We start from the raw sequence: 10,956 nt of genomic DNA, 5'->3' as shown, positions 1-10,956 counted from the left end.
TGAAACTTACGGGAACATCATGAAATTCGATTTTAAGAGAGAAGTTTAGCCAACATACCTTTCTTGAGTTTTCCTTAGCTTACTACAACGTCCCAACACTTCTAGCAATATCAATCTATAGGAAGATAGCGAAAATCGAATAATAATTAGAAGGATTCTCATGACATAAGTCTCTTGTGAATTTTGTCAAACACCTACTATGCAAAAATCGAATGCAAAGCTCTACAATGGTAATCACTTCCTCCCTCAACCAATTTCAACAAGAAACTACCCAAAATAGTTCAACAACCTCACATACTACCACTTATTCTCACATGCATGACCTATCTCCAACTCCACAACCTACTTAAACTCATAGCAATTGCATGAAGATTTTAGGACAAGGTCTTACCCGGGGAGATGATGATCTAGTGAATGATTCCCTTGGATCTTCAAGATTGGGGCAGGGATTGATGATCAATGCACTTGGGGAACCTTCCTCTCTCTCTAAAGCACTCACATCTCTCTAAAATATGTGTTTAACCCAGCCAAAATAACCCCAAAGTCATTTTATAAGAAATGAGGTGGGTTATAAAAATAGAAAATGGACCCTCTGAACTCAACTCTACGGTCGCAGAGTGGACCGCAGAACAGGTATGCGGTCCGCATAATGGACCACGAAATCGACCTCCAAAAACTGGGCTACCCTGAACGAGTTTGCGCTCAGGTCTGCGGTCCGCACACCAGAATGGACCGCAGAATCACCCAATGAAATTCTTCACACTAAATCTGCGATGGAAGTGTGGACCGCGAAACAGATATGCGATCGCATAATGTACCGCCAAAACAACCTTCAAAATTTAACTATTTTTCTGCTCAACTCTGCGACGATTATGCGGTCCGCGGAATAGCTCTGCAGTCGCGAAATTGACCGGAGAATGGCCTTCTGTAGAACTTTCCACCAAACCTTCGAACACATTAGCCTATCTTGGCACCACAAAACCTTAAATTTCTTGCAATAAATTTACGGGGCCTTACAACTGTGTTCAAAACCAGAAGTTTGAGAAACACATAAACGTTAGTGCAATAACAAAACATAAAACAATTTTCGAGCCCAAAAGTTTCTTGTGTGTCCTTAAGGAATTTAATCCTCTCACTGTTTTCCAAGGTTATGAATTAAATCTTCTAGGATAGAACGGAAAAACTATTTTGTAGTACTCACAATCGAAATTACAAAATTCAGCAAACTTACAGACGGAGCAGATTACATTGACACTAATATTTATTTTGGTAAACAATGCAAAGAAGAGGGGAAAGATTTCAGAATTTTTGGTATGTAAAAAATGACATCAAACCTCTAAATCTATAGGGAATGAAAGGGTGAGATAAAGAAGTGCAATCCAAAAGATGCACTCTTCCATTTCTTATTCACACCTTTAAGAAAAAACCTAACAGTGATAAAAGTGGTCCAAAGCATCTCAACTTGTGCTTCAAGCACACTGCATATCTGACAATTGGTTTAAACCAAACAATCGATCACTTCAAATTCAATTCGATTGGAAGAGCAAAAGTATAATTATCTCTCTAAAAGTATAAAAGATGAAGCATGTTATAGCTGCAAGCCATAATTAGAGCGATGCAGCGACGTCCTGAAGTAGCAAATTCTGCATTGAAGGGCAGGGTTAAAATTTCAACTATGAATATGACTGAACTCAATAACTTTGATATTTATACTAAAAATTTAAGCGGACTGAAATTCGGAACTCAGTACACATCAATTCTGGTTTCGCCGCTGTTTGCATTGTGGGCACTCGTGACAAATGATGGCAGTACTTGTGATCTCTACATGATAGACCTACCATCATTAATGAACATAAAGTCGAGAGAACGAATGGAATAATGATCGCACTAAACGAGCCTAGACATTGCAGCTAAATCACGGTCGGAGGAATGGAAAAGTAACAATTATGTCACTATTTGTCAAGTATATTCTTTTAGAGGTGTTTCTTATTCATGTAATTAAAGTAGAGCAGGAAAACCGAGCCAAAAGATAAACGAGTTTAAAGTTCGTAACAATATGATTTGAAATGTGGTCTTTTAACGACTCTCTATTCTCAAAATGAAAAAGAAATGTACGGAATTTATGTGATAGTGTTTGATGCACGTAATTTAAAAAAAATAAGACTTTGAAATTTGTGATCTAAAACAAAACATAAATATTTAAGTGATCAAAAATTAATTCATTAAGAGTAGAATAGAAATTCTAAAAATAAATTATTTTAAAATAAGGAAAGTTGATATTCTGTTTCAAACTAGCTAAAAAGGAAAAAGTGTCGGCACAAATTAGGACCGAAGGAGTACTAAACTTTGTGTGAGGGTGGGGGCGGGAAGGAGTAAAATCTCACTTCATTACTTGAAAAAGATTATTAGGAGGTTGGATCTTCCCTTTATCTCTAGCCAGGTAAATTAAGTTACAAGTCATTTTTCAGTCTCCCTCTCGTACACTTTTTCTAAAGTATTCAAATATACCCCTAATTTTAACGGTTCTCCTATGTGACAATGGATCCTGCTGTTAAAATGCCATAAAGGGTGCCACGTGTGTATTACATTTTTTTATTCTTGAAAGAAATAAGAAAGGGCCCTTTTAAAAAGTCCTCCTTTGTTTCCCACATTCCATTACTGCGTTTCTTGGAAAAAAGAAAACTTTACTCCTCCGATTTTTTCATCTTAAATCAAACGAAGGAATTATGAGAGCGTGATCCGTTAACTTTCTCTCCTCTGCTAGCTCTTCCATTTTCCATTCCTTGACCAATGAACTGCATACATGAACATAGTAAAGCATCGAAGTTCCATATGGACGACGTAGAAGGTTATTCCAGAAATTCCCAAAAATTCACTAAATTTTATAGCGCTTGTTTAAAGTAGAGGTAGTGTTACGAAACCCAAAATGATTGCGACTAAAAGGCTCAAACCTAACTTCAGAAGTAGAGAATATCTGTCGCGCTTGGTTGAAGTATAACTTCAAAGTAACTTCTCGCTTGAAAGAAAATATACACAAATATTTTGACACGTTTTACACAACAAGACGTTATTTATTTTCTTCCAGAGGTCGGACCAGGCTGGTTAAAATGGAGAAGATAAGGACCGACTCTACCCGCAAATAGTTTCAGTGTAGTTATTGCACTCTCAAACTTACAATTAAAATGGTTTAGACCTTTGATAGATGCATTCAAGAAATACTTTTAATTCGAGGATTAGGTGAGTTTTTTTATGTCCAGGCCATTTTGGAGGCTCGCAAAGGGACCAAACTAGACAGCCAAGCCCACAACAGCGACCACTCAAAAAATACTTTTTGAGTTGAGGATTTCGGTGGGTTGTTGACCATTCTTAACCAATTAGGGGCTTGAGAAGATAGGGATCCACCGCAGCCCAAACATCTGATTCTGTAGACTACGTCAGTGGGCCAACCCAAACCATTTCCCAGATTAGCCATACTTAATGGGTGACAAAACAATTGAGTTCAACAGATTCAATATACAATTCACAAACACCAGGCTGACTAATATACAAGTCACAAACACTAAGCTGTTTTCACCTATCTATCTATCTCAACTTTTTTTTATCAGAAAGGCCGTTCCCTATCTATCTTATCTCAACTTATGAGGCAAAGTTACTTGGTACTTGTTCTGACGAAGTAACAAATATATGATAAATTAGTCTAAGGTACAGACTTAATACAAACGCCACAGTTATCAACCAATTGAAAAGGAAATATACAAGAAACTTGCGCAAACTTAACCTGGAAGTTCTAGCTAATGTGCACACTAGAATTATTCTGCACAGAATGTACAATCATTAAAACTAGTGGGCGAAGGAAAGGCATTTAAGGTTCTAGCAATCATCTGTGTGTATTAAAACGCAATAAGATGTTGAAGGTACATCCCTTTGCAAATAGGGAAGAGTGCAAATGAGATACAAGATTGGAACAGAAGAGAACCAAACAAATAGCAGTATTTGAATGAGAAGAGTTGTGAGGCACGAGGAACAGAGGGATTAATGATATAGCACACACAGCTTGATCAGACTCACAAACAAAGCAAGAGTCTTGATCACTAATTATATTGTTTCTGGCTCTTAAGAATTATTACTCTAATACATTCCTCTTAACATAAGGAATGACAATTCTTGTACAAACACAGATTTCAAGTTATTAGATCAAAACAAAAGAGAAGTAACCAAAGCATTTACACCTATGGCCATAAACATTTTCCTAAGATATAATTCTGATCAGAAAATATTGTTCAATGAATACATTTTTCACCAAAATGAACAAATGACTTCCTGACTCATGGAGCAAAGTCATTTTCCCATACATTTTTGTAGCTTTTAATGAAGTATTGAATATTATCAAAGCTATCCTGATGTTCTATCTTTCCCCTGGTATGATTTACTATATTTAACTAGTTCTCCAAACACTGGAAAACGAACCAGAAATGCTTTCTCACGAAAAACATTTTCACGAAAAGGCTTTACTCTCCCTTACAAAAAATAACTCAATAAAGTGCTACTCGGCGTAATGACAATCATAAAATAGCATGCCAAAAACAAAATAGAGCATTTCATCAAATAAAAAAAGTAATAATCCAAATCCTAACAATGCCAATAAAACTGACACTTTCTCCAAAATTCTCCTCAAATCCAAATAAACAAAATATAACATAATAATACTAAATATAACAAAAGCATCTTAAAAATTAACCTCTTCTTCCTCAATCCAGAGGAATCTCAACATCACCATCATCAATCTCCTGTTGCAAATCCTTAGGATCCTTTCCATCAACAGTACATCCAACGGACACACACGTTCCCAAAATCTCCTTCACAGTACCTGTCAAATCCTTCGCCATAGATCTCGGCTTCATCACTTTCGCAATCTCAATCACATCATCCAGCGAAATATTCCCGTTGTGCTTGATGTTCTTCGTCTTTTTGCGATCTCTCTCCGGCTCCTTTAAAGCTTTGATTACGAGCGCCGCCGCGGAAGGTACGACGGAGACTTTGGCCTGACGGTTTTGGACTGTGAGCTTGACGGTCACTCTAAGGCCCTTCCAATCCTTGGCGGTTTCCTTAGCGATGTCTTCTCCGATTTTCTTGGGGGAGAGACCGAGTGGACCGATTTTTGGAGCGAGTGAACTCGCCGCACCGACTTCGCCGCCGGTGACGCGGACGAAGACTTCGACAACCTGTGAAGGATCGAACTTTGGCGGCATTTTTGTTACACTTAAGAAAGTAGAGGAAGAGTGGAGCTAGGGTTTGTGGCTATGTTTTTATAGAGGAAGAGGGGAGTGATAGGAAACAGGGTTTATAAATTAGGGTTCCTCAATCATAATATGGGCTTGAAGTAGAATCAATTTGATACTTGGGCCGAATGACTACTACCACTTTGTTTGGAGGAAGATTTATATGTTTAACTAACTTATATATTGTGTTTACAGTAAATAAATACACTTTAAAATAATTATAACTCGTAGCTACACTTTAAATTTTATAGCAAATATTCTATAAGCAAGGAAAGTTTTTGTTCGATAATCTTTTCTCAATCAAAAGTACCCCAATTGAATCAAGAATCTTAGAAAAAGTTCTTAATGTTGTAAATCCGCTTGCAGAGATGGATGTCCACTAGCAATGGTGAAATCGTGCCATATCTAAATTTGTCTTACCATTGTCTAGATTTGAGTTGGTTTTGAGATTCATAAACAGATTTGGGCAGTTTTGTAACAAGCATTCATTTCCTATAAATAGGGTTCTCCTATTGCCTATCAAGGTACAAAAAGGAAGAAACAAGTGTTCCTTTCTAATATTGCCATTTCTTTTCTATTATTAGTTCTTGTTAATTACATTGCTCCTGATATATTGCTTTTATTTCATAACACGTTATCAACACAAAATTTATCATCTTTCAGTTGTGTTTAATTTCTTCGTCGGAACAAGGTGGGTTACTCTAAAGTGTTACAATTATATTGTAGTTTTACAAATTATGATAGTGACTTAGTTGGTTGCCAAATATGGCATGCTGACTATTACATTTCTCTTTAAAACATGATATTAAAATAAGTGATTTTCTGCGCCAAGTTGAGAAAGTTATGCTTACTGCCTTTGTTAATAGAAGAGTTGTTGCAATTAACTAACTTGATATTATTGTCACATCATAATATTTTTACATTTAATATAATATCTTGGTGATTTGTGAAACACTCTGTATGATCTTCTAATGACGATTTGTTAAATTTATATTTATTAGTAAATTTCTTGAAAAAATGGCACCAGATAACAACATATAAGAGGAATTTGCAATTTCTTCCAACTTGTTCGGTGCGTAAAATAGCAATCAGCTAAGTTGTCCATGCATTTTTTTATTATTTTTTTGAGATTTTGGCAAGGTTTGAACTTTAATAGGTGAAAAACAAATGCTGACCCAAAGAAGGAATATTCATGCTATCCTACTGGTATAAAATAGATACTTGTACTTGTATTCTTCGTTGATAATAGTTCTTATCATATTTCTGATATAATTATTTTTTTGATAGTTTTACTATGTCAAATTTATCAAAGCTGAGTTCGTGACACTTTACATCTCTGGAAAGAATTATTTATCATGTGTCCTTGACGCTGAAATTTACCTTGGCGCTAAAGGTCTTGAGAATACTATTATACGAGGAAATGAAGCATCAGGCCGATAAAGCAAATGCTATAATTTTCCTTCATCGTCATCTTGACGAAGGGCTAAAGACTGAATACTAACTCTAAAAGATTCATTTGAATTATGGAGTAGTTTGAAAGAACGATGTGACCATCTTAAGGCAACAATATTGCCAAGAGTTCAGTATGAATGGATTCACTTACGGTTACAAGATTTTAAAATCATAAGTGAATATAATTCTATTGTATTCAGAATAAATTCCTAACTTAAATTATGTGAAAAAAATGTGAATGATAAGGATTTACTGAAAAAGACTTTTTCTACTTTTCATGCCTCCAATATGGTATTGCAACAACAATACCGTAAAAAAGGTTTAAAGAAATATTTTGAATTGATCTCATGTCTTCTATTGGCTGGGCAACATAAAACTCTTTTAGTAAAAAATCAAGAAGCTCATCCCACTAGATCTGCTCCATTTTCCGAAGTGAATGTGATGTGGCAAATCAAACGTCTGAAAAAAGATAAAATAATTATCGTGGCCGTGGTTATGGTCGTGGACGTGGATGGCAGGGGACGAAGTAATTATCGTCATCATGGTGAAAATAAACAGGATAACAATAAGGTTTCTCAAATTAATCATTTAAAAGGTAGATTTAATATTTGGTACCAATGTGTTATGAAAGGTCATTGGGCATGTGTTTGTCATACACCTGACTATTTTGTCAAACTTTATCAAGCCTCCATCAAAAGGAAAGAGAACAATGTGGAGGCACATTTGACTTTTCAAAATAATGATGATGAAGTAGGTCCCTCAAACAAATATGATGATATTGTGGCAAATCTTACATATAAAGATGATGATTTTGGAGGCCTTGCGAATATTACTCATTTAAAAAACTAGAGACTTCTTTGAGGATATTGACTAAAGAAGTGATCATCTTACTAGGGAATAAAACTTTAAGAAAAGTTTTTATTTTCATTTTATGTTTGGAAGTAGTTTGTTCTTTTTAGTGTACTTTCCTAAAGCATCATATATGTTAGTTTCTACATTCCTAATGTAATTTCTCAATGTTTCTTTTATTGATATTCTTTCGTATTGATGTATTTTTGTTTCTTTATGAAAAATATGAAAATTTTCCAATCTTCAGTTAGATTTAAGATCAATAAAGATGATATATGTCTTTTGGATAGTGCTACATCACTTACTATTTTAAGAGATAAGAGATATTTTTCTTATTTGGTGATTAAAGAAGCCAATGTTAATACAATATCTGGTAGTATAAGATTAATTGAAGGCTCTGGAAGAGCCAATTTATTACTACTTGGAGGAACAAATTTCGCTATTAATGAAGCATTATATTGTAGTAAGTCTCAAAGAAACTTACTAAGTTTTAAAGATATTTGCCAAAATAGATATCACTTTGAGACAACAAATGATAATAAGATTGAATATATTTATATTACTATAATAAAGTCTATGTAACTATTCGACCGATCGTTTTGAGTATTTCATCCCTTTTTTCCCATTTGATGCTTTACAAATGTGTAGTTGTAATTATAGGACTTGACAAGTGGTTGGTTTAATTTCGGGAAAGTTTTAGAATGTATTGAAACACTTAGTCCCAAGGTTGGATGCTTAAGTTGTGAGAGTTGACCGGCGTTTGACTTTTGTGTAGACGACTTCAGAATAGAGTTTTGATGGTTCCAATAGCTTCGTACAATAATTTTGGACTTAGGCGTATGTCCGGATGTGGATTGGAGGTTCGTAGGTGGATTTGATATATTTTGGAGAAAGTTGGAAAGTTAAAGGTTTGGTAGGTTGATAGGTTTAACCGAGAATTGACTTTGATGGTATCGGGTTTGAGTTTTAGTTTTGTTGTGTCATTTGGGACCTGCATGTAAAATTTAAGGTCATTCTGAGTTGATTTGATATGGTTCGGCACGAGTTTTAGAAGTTAAAAATTTATTAGTTTCCTTAAGCTTGAATTGAGGTGCGATTCGTAGTTCTGGTATTGTTTTGGGTGATTTAGGGCCTCGGGTAGGTTCATGTTATATTTTGGGATTGATTGGTGTGTTTAGACGGGGTCCTAGGAGCCCTAGTGCATTTCAGATTAATTTCGCATTAGTTTTGGACTTTGTTGTATTGCTGAAGGTTTTGAGTTCTTATGCTTTCGCACCTGCGATGGATAGGCCGCAGGTGCGAGGCCACAGAAACGGCTGGTTAAACACCAATGTGGAGAGTGGTTGGGGAAGGCTGGGTCCGCATGTGCGGATAGGTAAGCACAAGTTAGCAGGCGCAGTATGTATGAGAGGTCGTAGAAGCAGAAGCGCAAGTGCACTTGGTGAGCCGCAGAAGAGGAAGATTTGGGAATCGACCTGAACCGCAGAAGCGGGCTTCTTTTAGCAGAAGCTGAGACGCAAAAGCGATCAAGTAATCGCAGGTGCGATTTTGCTTGACATGATTTTTATATCGAGCGTTTGGTCATTTTTCTTATTTTTGGAATTGTGGAGCTCGATTAAGGGTTAAGGGCAATTTTTGGAGGATGTTTTATCATATTTAAAGGGGTAAGTGATCTCTACTTGATTTTAGTGTTGGATATTGATTACCCGTAGATTATTACATCTAATTTTCATGAATTAAAGGTGGGATTTGAGGGGTTTTGGACTATGATTTTGGAGAGTGAGATTTGATTATTTGAAGGTCGATTTGAGGTTGGAATTGGATGAAACAAATATACTTGGACTCGTATTGGAATGAGTGTTCAAAATTTGTGAGTTTTGTCGGGTTCTGGGGTATGAACTCGAGGTTGACTTTTTGATTTTAATTAAAGATCTTAGCTTTATCATTTGAAATCGTTTCATATGACTTTTATTGATGATATTTTGGTTAGATTCGAGTCGTCCAGAGGTTGATTCACGCGAGAAGGGCCTATTAGAGGATTGGTTTGGCTTGCTTGAGGTAAGTATATTACCTAATCTTGGTTGAGGCACTAGTTGTCTGCGTTATTTATGATAGCTATGTACTATGGGTGGCGTACATGTGCGGGGATGAGCCTGTGGGCGTGCAACGGGTATTATTCATGATCGGGTTAGTGCTTAAGCTACGTTATGCCTTGAATTGATTTCTAAGATTTATGCTATGATGCTTCTTATATTTATAACCCTGTTGTGAGCTATGTAAACCATGTGTGAGGGGTTTATCTCCTGATTGAACTCGATAATTGCTACTTTCATGATGCAATTGTCTGAATTGAGTTATGATAGCACACTTTGCACATGCATACACCTTAGCATGTCACTTATACCAGTCCAAGAGTATGAAATTTTATTCATTGATCATATACGTGTATTGTTGTATATTTACTTTATGTGTGATATGGTTTGGACTGGTAGCACGTGACCATGCCGTGCGATTTGTGATATTAAGCCTATGACGATGTCGGGCGGATTATGATAATGAGCATGTGACCATGCCGAGCAAATTATGATATTGAGCATATGACCACGCCATGAGGATTATGATATTGAGCATGTGACCATGCCTGGCAAACTATGATATTGAGCCTCTGACCATGCCAGGAGGATTATGATATTGAGCATGTGACCATGCCAGACGGATTGTGATATTAAGCCTGTGATCACGCGAGCGGATTGTGATATTGAGCATGTGACCACGCCAGGCGGATTATGATTATTTGCACGTGACTACACCATGTAGTGTATGTATATAGATCCATTAACCTAGGGTCACCCTCTCATGTTTCTTCTTGATGGTGTACACGTGGATTGAGGATTGGTACAGTTATGGAAATTCTGAGGAAAAGCTGGCCAGTGTTTGATTTGGTTATTGCATTTCATCTTTACTTACAATTTTCTTACCCGATTTATTTGCTTAAAAATCTTTATATGCTGGATCGTTGACGAGCAGAGTACGTTAATTAATTATGTGCACCAAGGTGGTTCTTTCTGTGATTTATGATATTATTTTGTTGTTCTGTACTTGTCGGATTTATGAACTGTACAAGTTATGGCGAGTATCATTTATAATTCTTGCTTCTATTACCTTGTCGAGGTTAGTTATGATACTTGCTAAGTACATGAGGTCGATTGTACTCATACTACACTCTGCACTTAATTGTGCCGACCCATGTGTCTGACCGAGCCACCAGTGGCTGACGCGTATTGCTGAGTGGTCATCCGAGTGATGAGGTAGAGCTGCATCTCGACCGCAGTTTTGACGACTCTTTTTATTTTTGACTGTTGTCTTTATTTCAGAC

General features: G+C 36.3%; 1 protein-coding gene across 1 annotated transcript; it reads right to left on the bottom strand.

Moving 5' to 3' along the window:
• Positions 1-4,570: 4,570 nt before the first annotated feature.
• LOC107764287 (large ribosomal subunit protein uL11) lies at positions 4,571-5,315 on the bottom strand. The gene has a single exon (XM_016582842.2). The coding sequence runs from the start codon at positions 5,247-5,249 to the stop codon at positions 4,749-4,751; it is 501 nt and encodes a 166-aa protein (XP_016438328.1). The 5' UTR covers positions 5,250-5,315; the 3' UTR covers positions 4,571-4,748.
• Between the last annotated feature and the right edge of the window lie 5,641 nt (positions 5,316-10,956).

Source organism: Nicotiana tabacum, chromosome 17 (genome assembly GCF_000715075.1).
Source record: "Nicotiana tabacum cultivar K326 chromosome 17, ASM71507v2, whole genome shotgun sequence".
In the NCBI taxonomy this organism is placed as follows: domain Eukaryota; kingdom Viridiplantae; phylum Streptophyta; class Magnoliopsida; order Solanales; family Solanaceae; genus Nicotiana; species Nicotiana tabacum.
Note: the sequence above shows the minus strand (reverse complement) of the source record. Positions and strands in the feature narration are given on the sequence as shown.